General features: G+C 36.6%; 1 protein-coding gene across 4 annotated transcripts; it reads left to right on the top strand.

The window, feature by feature from the left end:
- Positions 1-205: 205 nt before the first annotated feature.
- Positions 206-6,622, top strand: LOC147484506 (uncharacterized). 4 transcript variants are annotated; one of them, XR_015205676.1, is made up of 6 exons: positions 206-441; positions 557-658; positions 826-1,680; positions 1,781-1,964; positions 6,012-6,071; positions 6,327-6,622. XR_015205676.1 is itself a non-coding variant. In XM_086580020.1 (3 exons), exon 1 carries the CDS (start codon positions 2,231-2,233, stop codon positions 2,846-2,848), a length of 618 nt encoding a protein of 205 aa, XP_086436146.1. In that variant the 5' UTR covers positions 2,211-2,230; the 3' UTR covers positions 2,849-3,061; positions 6,012-6,071; positions 6,327-6,622. The 4 variants fall into 4 exon arrangements, 2 of the variants coding, with proteins under 2 accessions (XP_086436146.1, XP_086436147.1); XR_015205677.1 differs by lacking the exon at positions 6,012-6,071; XM_086580020.1 differs by lacking the exons at positions 206-441; positions 557-658; positions 826-1,680; positions 1,781-1,964 and adding an exon at positions 2,211-3,061.
- The last annotated feature ends 5,195 nt before the right edge of the window (positions 6,623-11,817 follow it).

Here is an 11,817-nt window from a genome sequence, read left to right as displayed (position 1 = left end):
TGTTATAGACAGCGAATGGCCGAAATGACTGCAGAGCAGAGGTCCCAACTACGAGAACAAGAGCGCCTGAATTATAGATGCAGAAGAGAAAGACTGCTTTCTCAATCAAATGAGACACTGCCTATGGAAAACGATGCCAATTTTAACACCATATTGGATCTTTGAAATCTGCCGGCATACATTCCAAAGACACCAACGTTTTCCACGGCGTTAGTGTACCACCTTTGGACACTGAACAGTTACATGATTTTAGTGTACCGCCACCTTTGGCTGAACAATTGAACGAGAGTAGCATACCACCACCATCTGATCCCGTTGTTGATTTAAATCAAGTCCTTAATATCATCCAGACTCACGTACAATCAGAGGTTGACAGGTTGAGTAGCCGCCCTTTGTCTGCAACATTGTTCCTAGATCGAATGAATCTAGATTTTGTCATTGGTATGTTTGTTTGTTTGTTGTTGATTTTGTTGTTTGTTGTCGAATGTTTTTTTTAGTGTTGTTGTTGTTGAGGTGTTGTCGACTTAATCTTTTTGCATGTTTTTTTTTTTATCAGATGACCCGAGCACCATATTAAGTGCACCAGTGGGTGACGACATTGATGGCTATCGTAGTGATGTTGATTTAGATAATATCAACTTCGTAAATGACATTCAAGGTTTGGTTTCTTAATATCAATACATTTTTTTTAGCTTACCATGTGCATTAGTTTGTGACATATTTAATAACATTCAATACCTGCATATGCTATTGCTAGAGCAAAAAAATAATAATGGTGCCGAAGAGATCAGCACTTTTCGCTCTAAAAAGGTTCCCTCATCACAGAAATCTTATCACAACTGTGCAAGAGGCTTCGTTGACACTCCAGAATTTCGACGACATGAAATAAGCAACATGCGTGTCTGCACTCACTGTCATGCCGAGCTATTTCCATCTGAATCCCATCAATTTTGTTGTCTTGGAGGTAAAATTAAACTGCCACATATAGATTCTCCTCCAGAATTGATGTATTTGTACACTGCACAGTCAGAACAAGGTGCACACTTCAGAACAAACATCCATGCTTACAACCATATCTTTGCTTTCACCTCGATGGGAGTGCACTTTGATGAAAAACTGGCTAGCGGTAGAGATGGAGTATACACTTATCGAGCTCAAGGATCCATTTACCATAGAATCGGTGGTCTAATACCTACACATGGCCAGTGACCGCGTTTTCTGCAAATATATGTCTATGACACCGATCATGAAATGATGAACAGACTATCTGAAAATAAGTTGCTGAATCCCCAAGTTCTGTCAATTTGGCAGAAAGTCCTCGACCGTAATAACCCTTTTGTGCGCACTCTTCGCCGCGTTGCTAGATCTGAAAATTTAATGGATATTCGATTACATATCAAGGAAGTGCCCTCTCACAAGCATCACTATACTCTGCCAACATCTTCCCAAGTAGCTGCCATTTTAGTTGGGAGTGAGGATCCTGCTGAACGTAAGGAGAGAGATATAATCATAGAAACTATGACTGGTGATTTATTAAATGTGCCTGACACTGCTGGCTTCTATGACCCCCTTCAATATCCACTGCTTCACCCTTACGGAAACTTTGGATGGGATTTGTATATATTCAGTGACGATGCTTAAAGAATCAGTTGTCGTGAGTTTTATTGTTACCTACTCCAGGTAAATTATACATTCCAATGCTAAATATTTAATAAATTATATCTCAGTTAATTATTTTATCTTTCTATTTGACAAAAAGAGACATGCTACTTTTTATTAGATCCGGGATAACCACGACTCAATATTGCGTCGTGGCGGTCGGCTCCTACAACAGTATGTAGTTGACATTTATGTCAAGATTTCAACCCAGCAGTTAAGATTTATCCGTGACAACCAGGATACTTTAAGAGCTGAGTTATGCCAAGGATTGCACGACTCTGTGCAGATGGGCGAAACCAATGCAGGTATTTATATTATTTTAGTTGCAATATTGAACCAATATTACAGTAGTGAACTAAAGTTAACACTGGACGGTATTCTAGCCTCTGTGAATCTGCCATGCTTTATGTTGTTTTTCATTTAGTTGGAGTTGGAGTTGTTGTTGTTGTTGTTGTGTTTTTGTTTTTGTTTTTGTTTTTGTTTTTGTTTAAACATCTCATATTGTATATGTACAGCTAATGTTGGTCGACGAACTATCTTACTGTCATCCTATATAGGAAGCCCGCGAGATATGCATGAAAGATATCATGACGCGATGACTTTGGTCCAAAAATTTGGAAAACCGGATATATTCCTCACCATGACATGCAATCCAAATTGGTCGGAGATTACAAGGAGGTTAAAGGAAGTTCAAACCTCACAAGACAGACCCGATCTTACTACGAGAGTCTTTCATGAAAAATGTGAGGAACTAAAGAAAGATTTGTTTGATAAGGGTGTCCTCGGAAAGGTTGTCGCCCACGTACACGTCATCGAGTTCCAAAAATGTGGTTTGCCACACGTTCATATGCTCTTGATTTTGGATGAGGATGACAAGCTTAACAACCCGGATGATTATGACACAGTTGTTAGGGCTGAAATTCCTGATCCAGACAATGAACCTGATTTATACAACATTGTCATGAGACATATGATTCACGGTCCATGTGGAGAGTTGAAACCGGATTCCGTCTGCATGAAAAACAAAAGGTGCAAAAGAAATTTTCCAAAGGAATTTGCCCCAATAACCGTCCAGGGCAATGACTCTTATGCTATATACCAGAGGCGTGATAATGGTAAAAGAATTATGCTAAAAGATGATCTTTCCATTGATAATCGATGGGTTGTACCTTACAACCCATGGGAGTAAAGGACCTGATTGGTAGGTTTAATGTAGATATAGTATGTTTATCGGAAACAAAAGCTAGTAAGGAGAGTATTGGCAGTCTTAGTAAGAAGCTCAAGCCCAAGCTCAGTGGGCATTTTGCGGTTCCAGCTAATGGCCTTAGTGAAGGTTTGGCAGTGCTTTGGAAAGAAGGAGTGGATCTGGAGATTCTTGGGGCTTCTCGAAATCAAGTCACAGGTAAAATCACTAATTATTTTAGTTATGAGGATTGGTTCTTTTCTTTTGTGTATAGTGAACCTGCTGCCCATAATAGGAATACCATGAAAGACTCTCGTAGTAACCCATGAATGTTGAGGAAATAAACCCATGACTATAACTAGCCTCATGCCACGTGTCTATCACGTGGAACAATTTCAAGCCCCACTATTATTATTTTTTCTAATTTTAAATTTACAATAAAAGTGAATTACTATTTTATCTCTATATGGGCAATCATTTTTCTCACCCCGGAGCCCACCAAGTCTACACTTTTTCTAGAAAACAAATTTGATAATTGTGAAAATGCAATTTCGCCCCCAAAAAAATAGAAAAAAACAAAAATAATTATAAAATTACCAAAATGCCCCTACGTCCATACCAATCACTATTCACTCAACCCCTCATTTTTCTATATATTAAAGATGTTGAAAAAATGGGTTGTTGAGGAAATACGATTGTCATATCAACGTCGAAATTTGCTCCTCCATCAAGTCGGTGAAGTATTTGTACAAATATGTATACAAAGGTCTGGACCTTGTATCAATGGAAGTCAGTTCAAAGGTGTGTAATACCCACGATGAAATTCAGCAGTTCATTGATGGACGTTGGATATGTCCTCAAGAATCCTTATGGAGGATCTTTAGGTTCCCTCTCAACAGAATATACCCTGTTGTCTATGCATTACAGGTGCATCTTGATAGAATGCACCAAGTTATCTACTCTGACAAAGTCAATCTCGAACAACTTCTAGCGGACGAGAAGACATCTAAAACCATGTTAACCGAGTTCTTCAGGACAAATAGCATTGATCCAGAAGCAAGATAGTATCTCTACAGGGAGTTCCCCAAGCATTATGTATGGAACAACTCTGCTAAGCAGTGGCGGCTAAGGAAAAGCAAATTCAAAGTGATTGGAAGACTGCGAACCGTGCATCCATCAGATAATGAGAGGTACTACTTGCGACTACTTCTCAACCATGTAAGAGGTCCTACTTCTTTTGAAGATCTCCGAACAATCTATGGAGTTAGATACTCTACTTACAAGGAAGTTGCTGAACAACGAGGTCTTCTTGAGGAAGATAGTGCTATACGTGATTGCTTATCAGAAGCAGTTACTGTTCACATGCCTTCTGCATTACGGAAGCTATTTTCTTCTATTTTGGTATTTTGTAATCCTGTAGTTGTTCGTGATTTATGGAACGAATTCTTCCCATACATGATTGAAGATTACCCTTCCTCGGGTAGCTTAACTCATGCAACCAACCGCTTACTTAAGGAGATTGAATCATCACTTGCTGAAAATAATAAGAAGTTGTCTAATTATGATTTTCCGCTGTTATGTACTAATTTAGATGATCACTCCAATGTCCATGATTTGATTGCTGAGGAACGGCCAGTAGTAATACCACCGGAGGATGTATCATCAATCATCAAACTAAACGGTGACCAACTGTATGCTTTTCGAGTTATTGTGCACTCTGTTATCCAAAACAAGAGCTCTATATATTTTATTGATTTCCCAGGTGGTACCGGAAAGACATTTCTCTACCGTTCTATTTTAGCATATTTAAGGGACAGAGGCCACATTGCAATTGCAACCTCCACCTCAGGTCTTGCTGCCACCATGCTTCCAAGAGGTCGGACAGCCCACTCCAGATTCAAGATACCTGTTCCTACTTCCGCTACTTCCACCTGTAGGATAGGTAAAGAGTCTCCACTTGCTGACTTGCTACGTGAAGCGAGTCTCATTATTTGGGATGAGGCAACAATGACACATCGCCACGCATTTGAAGCTCTTAATAGAATGTTCAAGGATATAACAGATTCTCATTTGCCATTTGGGGGAAAGATTTTTGTGCTGGGCGGTGATTTCCGTCAGGTACTTCTAGTTGTTGCTCATGGTACCATTGCAGAAAAGATCGATGCATGCATTACAAAATCTGATCTATGGAGATCCGTCAAGGTAATTCATCTCACTGAAAACATGCGAGCAAAAATTGACCCGACATTCTCGGCTTTCCTACTACACATCGGTAACGGTAGTGCGCATTGCATACTTGATGATATGGTCAGAATTCCAGATGACTTAGTTATTCCATGGGAAGGTGAACATTCATTGGAGCACTTAATATATGAAGTTTTTTCCTAAGTTGCATGAAAACGCTCACCTGACAGACTACATGGCACAAAGAGCTTTGTTAACCCTTACAAATGACAATGTTGATAAGTTAAACGACATCGTCATTGATATATTTCCCGGAGCAGATAAAACATTCTACTCATTTGATTTCGTCGATAATGACCCAAAAAATTTATATCAACAGGACTTCCTCAATTCTATATCTTCAGGCGGTCTGGCTCCACATAAGCTGACTTTGAAATTGGGGGCTCCAATAATTCTCCTCCAGAACATCGATCCTACTAATGGTTTATGCAATGGAACGAGGCTAATTTGTCGTGGTTTTTACAAAAATGTAATCTTTGCTGAGATTTTGACAGGAACTCATGCTGGTGAACCAGCTTTTCTTCATCATATTCCAATGAAGCCGTCACAGGATCTCAATTTGGGTTTTGATTTCACAAGAAAACAATTCCCAATTCGATTGGGTTTCGCTTTGACAATTCACAAATCACAGGGACAGACAATTCCTCATGTAGGAATTTATCTACCTGATCATGTCTTTGATCATGGCCAACTTTATGTAGCTCTGTCACGGGGAGTATCCAAAAAAAACACTAAGATCTTGATTAAAAAAGGAGTTCTAACTGGCTATATTGGAACATACACAGAATATTGTGTACAAAAGTGTTCTCCGCTCCTCTAATAGATAATAGAAATCGCAGGTATATATCTCACCCTTTTTATCATGTACCTCAACGTCTCATCATCAATAGCTTACCTCTGTGTTCATCATGTGTTATTTATGCAGGTGTACTATTGCAATAACATTTACTTTTGAGATTTTACCATGTCCGTATCCTACAAGCAGGTGAATATATTCTTCGAACTTTAACAATTTCATGACTATGTACCATGTAACTACTGTAGCTTTGCCATGTTGTTATTTGGGATTGCAGAAAATATTAAAAACTATGTGCTATGGGCATATGCAGTTTATTTTACCTCTATAAGAAATTTAATTTCTGAAGATTAGTGAATGAAAATTGCATTTGGTTATGAACTATACTGACGGTGATATTTACATTTACGTACTGATTAAATGTTTATCATCTTATATTTGCAGACTGTTAAAGTTCACAACAGATGCTTGCTTCAGTCTGCTAACTACTCTGAATTTTGGATGGCTAATGTGGACCTTTTCTCTATGAGGGCACAAGCACATGTACCAGATCAGTTACCTACCACAGTTACCTACCATACATAGAACTTTAGAAGAAAATTACAATGACTATTCAGCCATGTCTTTTGTTCTTTTGAATCTGCACATGTATATGGTATTTAGTATCTTCTTATGACTTCTTTATCAACTACTGAGTTTGAACTCCGTCTCAATAGTTTTAGTATATGTCGTTTGTACTCCGTCTCAATTCCCTTAATTGATCTTTATGTGTACCATACGTATAAACATGTAGCACACTGTAAATTTCACGCTCATCAAGCGTGCCCAAAATGCTAGTATAAGATAACAATTCTACTTCTAATCAACCATGCACTACGTCAAAACAAAGGATTTAGGACAGACATGACACCCCAGAATAGGACGGCTTCTAACTGTATAAAACTAAACCATGGCTAATTCCTGGCATTAGACAGCTTATATCAGTCTAATCATTTTCGTCGGTTTTCCGCTGTCTGCTTCCATCTTCATCATGTTGTCGAGTCACTCCCTTCCTTTGAGCACCTAAAACCATTCCCGCCCCCCTCAAAAAAAATTGACCCAATTTGTTTTCCATCTTAAAATTTCAGGTTCCCAACAAATACCAATCTCTCACTCCGTCTTTCTCTCACTACTATACAACGTTTTTGCGAAAACAAGGTAACCACTTCTTTCTCTTTTTTTTCCACTGAAATTGGTTACGCACTTAAATCCCCAAATTCAACATCACAACATTCACGAAATTAAGCTATCCTCGATATCCAGCAAACAAAAAAGAAAGGGACAATCCATTATTTTCTTTTCCCAGCCGTACTACGACTTGCCAACAGATTAAAGAATGCTCACATAGGTAATTCCTTCACTCGGTAGCCACTGTTTTGCTTATTAGTGTTTTTTTTTTTTTTTTTTTTTTTTTTTGGGGGTTTGCGTGTTATTCACGTTTTGCTGATTAGTGACTTTCTTCTGTTTTGCCGCTTCGGGGGTTTGCGTGTTATTCACTTTTTTCTGATTAGTGTATTTCTTACGTTTTGCGGCAGGGTTTTGCGTGTTATTCACGTTTTGCTGATTAGTGTCTTTCTTCTGTTTTGCCGCTTCGGGGGTTTGCGTGTTAGGTAATTCCTTCACTCGGTAGCCACTGTTTTGCTTATTAGTGTTTTTTTTTTTTTTTGTTTGGCGCTTCGGGGGTTTGCGTGTTATTCACGTTTTGCTGATTAGTGACTTTCTTCTGTTTTGCCGCTTCGGGGGTTTGCGTGTTATTCACTTTTTGCTGGTTAGTGTCTTTCTTCTGTTTTGCCGCTTCGGGGTTTGCGTGTTATTCACATTTTGCTTGTTCTTCACTAACAAGTTTGTGATGTTTTGATTTAATAGGTTCTTCTCCTGTTGAAATGTTTCTTCAAGTAAAGGCTGAATTTTTCTCACTGCTTCTCCAAGGCAAGGTATAAAATAGTTTAACTATATTTATTCTTTGTTTCTAAGATTTAACTTTAGAACTAGGAAGTGTTGAACCTGTCGAAAATGACTCTAACATCCATGTTAAGTCTGGAACAATCATTGTGAAGCTTTTAAGTGGAAACGTAGGAAGTCCAACGTTGTGAAGATTTGAAACAATCCTGTCAAGCTTATGTCAGAGCTGTTTTTCTTGACAAGCTTTTAAGTGGCTCGACTTAACATTTTGGAACAATCTGTTTCAAAAGATTTAACAAATGATTGTTCTCTACCTCTTCCCTATCGTTGTTGTGAAGATGGGCATACTAGAACTTGAAGTGGAATAGGAAAGGAGTTGAAATCCATGTTAAGAAACTTGAAATTGAGATTAGGGACTTTCAAAAATTGATTGTTACTCGTACACTTGGGCTTAAGAAGCTTGGCATTCCTTGCAAACATAGAAAATTAATATTGAAGTACATCCACAATTAATATTAAGATGACTGCATGCCTGCAATGCTAGCGTCGGGCTGTTGTTGTTTCATGCATGATCAAGTAGTATTTGGGGCTTGATGATAGTGAAATTGTGTATCTCGTAGCTTTTGCACAAAGTGAATTTGGCTTGAAAATTGTAGCTTACTGAGCATCATGAAGCTGCTTACAATATTCTAGCTTTAATTAGGCTGTTCTCTCTATCACATTTTTTTGTGTGATAAGTAGCGTTTGATTGTGAAGAGGTAAATATAGCTAACGTACTTGGGTGGTTCGTATAATTTTAATCATCTTCCTGCAATCCATATTTATCTAGTTTCTGTTCTAACTTGCAAGATTAGTTTTTATGCATGATTAACATTATTATAGTGATCATGTGTTACTATTCTAGTTTTATTTAATACAACCAGAACTGAATGTCATGTACCCTGTAGGGAAAACATAACAAAAAACAAAAGAATAAAAGATTGGAGGCTAGAATTTAATATTCTGTATGAAAAATGAACTATACATTCTAGTTTCCGTAGAAACAAATATATTTGCTCCTAAAGAAATTTGTTCTCTTACTCTGCAATAGACATGTTATCCATGAGAGGAAATCTTTAAGAAAAGTGTATGTCCAATGATTTGTGAAGTTGTAAACCTACTTCTGTTATATGTTTCTGTTTATGTTATCTGTATATATATGGGGTTTTGCTTGTTTTTCTTATTTGAAATTTCAAAACTTGAAACTTTTATTTTTGTTATGGGGTTTGCTTGTTTTTCTTATTTGAGTTTTCAAAGATTGAAAATTTTATTTTTAGTTTTCAGTTTAACAAGTTTGTGTTGTTTTGATTTAATAGGTTCTTCTTCAGTTGGAATTTTCTTCAGGTAAAGGCTGAATTTTTCTCACTGCTTCTCCAAGGCAAGGTATAAAATAGTTTAACTATATTTATTCTTTGTTTCTAAGATTTAACTTTAGAACTAGGAAGTGTTGAACCTGTCGAAAATGGCTCTGACATCCATGTTAAGTCTGGAACAATCATTGTGAAGCTTTTAAGTGGAAACGTAGGAAGTCCAACGTTGTGAAGATTTGAAACAATCCTGTCAAGCTTATGTCAGAGCTGTTTTTACTGACAAACTTTTAAGTGGCTCTGACTTGACATTTTGGAACAATCCTGTTTCAAAAGATTTAACAAATGATTGTTCTCTACCTCTTCCCTATACGTTGTGAAGATGGGCATACTAGAATTTGACGTGGAATAGGGAAAGGAGTTGAAATCCATGTTAAGAAACTTGAAATTGAGATTAGGGACTTTCAAAAATTGATTGTTACTCGTACACTTGGGCTTAAGAAGCTTGGCATTCCTTGCAAACATAGAAAATTAATATTGAAGTACATCCACAATTAATATTAAGATGACTGCATGCCTGCAATGCTAGTGTCGGGCTGTTGTTGTTTCATGCATGATCAAGTAGTATTTGGGGCTTGATGATAGCGAAATTGTGTATCTCGTAGCTTTTGCACAAAGTGAATTTGGCTTGAAAATTGTAGCTTACTGAGCATCATGAAGCTGCTTACAATATTCTAGCTTTAATTAGGCTGTTCTCTCTATCACATTTTTTTGTGTGATAAGTAGCGTTTGATTGTGAAGAGGTAAATTTAGCTAACGTACTTGGGTGGTTCGTATAATTTTAATCATCTTCCTGCAATCCATATTTTATCTAGTTTCTGTTCTAACCTGCAAGATAAGTTTTTATGCATGATTGACATTATTATAGTGATCATGTGTTACTATTCTGGTTTTATTTAATACAACCAGAACTGAATGTCATGTACCCTGTAGGGAAAACAAAACAAAAAACAAAAGAATAAAAGATTGGAGGCTAGAATTTAATATTAAATGCGAAAAATGAACTATACATTCTAGTTTCCGTAGAAACAAATATATTTGTTCCTAAAGAAATTTGTTCTCCTACTCCATGATAGACATGTTATCCATGAGGGGAAATCTTTAAGAAAAGTGTATGTCCAATGATTAGTGAAGTTGTAAACCTACTTACATTATATGTTTACTTTTATGTTATCTGTATATATATGGGGTTTTGCTTGTTTTTCTTATTTGAAATTTCAAAACTTGAAACTTTTATTTTTGTTATGGGGTTTGCTTGTTTTTCTTATTTGAGTTTTCAAAGATTGAAACTTTTATTTTTAGTTTTCAGTTTAACAAGTTTGTGTTGTTTTGATTTAATAGGTTCTTCTTCAGTTGGAATTTTCTTCAGGGAAAGGTTGAATTTTTCTCACTGCTTCTCCAAGGCAAGATATAAAATGGTTTAACTTTCTTTATCATTTGTTTGTCATTTGTTGTGTTTCTCTTGTTCTTTTATGTTATTATGTCGTTGGTATTATTGTTTTTATCCGATGGTATAAGTATAAGTATAGTTATGAGTTGTATTTTTTTTTTGTCCGTCTTTAAGAACATCAAGTGCATGGTCGATTGAGTTAGGTATTTTTCATTGTTTGGATATTCAGCCTCTACTGATTTACAATATATATCTATAGATTTCAGTTTGAGTTGGACTAGTTTATTTCAAACTTTATATTTTCAAATAACCTGATTTCTTGTTTGTAAATGATATGACTTCTTTGGCATTAATTGGTCTTGGCCATAGAGAATAAAGAAGTTGCTATTAACATGAAATCACCAAGTGTCCTATATATATATATATATATATATATATATATATATATATATATTATATATATATATATATATATATATATATATATATATTGTTTGCATTGTTACTGTAATTGTTCCAATCTTGAGCAAACTATTTAGACTTGGTAGGTGGGTTGTTGGGGTGCTAAGTGTGTTAGGAGGCAGAAAGGAATTTGAGTACCACTTTCTATGATATATACCTTTCCTAGGTTTCAAGTTCAATACTCTTTTTGAAATCATACTAATATTATATATGTTGATGTATTTATCTAGAAAATGTCTTCAATGCTTCCAAGCAAGAACTAGATGAAAGCACCGACTTCGTCTACTGAATACCTTCAAGGTGTTAAATCATTCATCCAGTTCACGCAAGAGAAATTAGGAAAGGAACTTGATTGGTATTGTTGTCCTTGTGCTAAGTGTCGTAATTTAGGGGGGAAGTCAACAAAGAAAAGATATTGCCGAGCATCTTATCTGTGATGGTATAGACAAGACATATACATCATGGATACATCATGGAGAGTCATCTTCCAAAAGTAGTAACTATGTTGAAGCTCCCACTAGTTCTTCTACTAGGGGTTCTGAAAATATGTTGCCAAGGATGGAAGAGATGGTCAATGACACATTTGGACGAAGTCATCCTGTTGACTTAGATGCATGTCTTAACGAAGTTGATGATGGAGATGATGATGGAGATTCACCCAATGCCATACCGCAGGATGTTCAATACGACAAGTTGATGGAGGATGCTTTAAAACCAATATATCCATCATGTCGGG

This window comes from Coptis chinensis, chromosome 8 (genome assembly GCF_015680905.1).
Source record: "Coptis chinensis isolate HL-2020 chromosome 8, ASM1568090v1, whole genome shotgun sequence".
Lineage (NCBI taxonomy): Eukaryota > Viridiplantae > Streptophyta > Magnoliopsida > Ranunculales > Ranunculaceae > Coptis > Coptis chinensis.
The sequence above is the reverse complement of the archived record's forward strand: the minus strand, read 5'-3'. Positions and strand labels throughout refer to the sequence as shown.

What these genes read in the sequence shown, in the direction of transcription:
- LOC147484506 (XM_086580021.1), top strand. Translation starts at nt 2,231, where the DNA reads ATGCATGAAAGATATCATGACGCGATGACTTTGGTCCAAAAATTTGGA.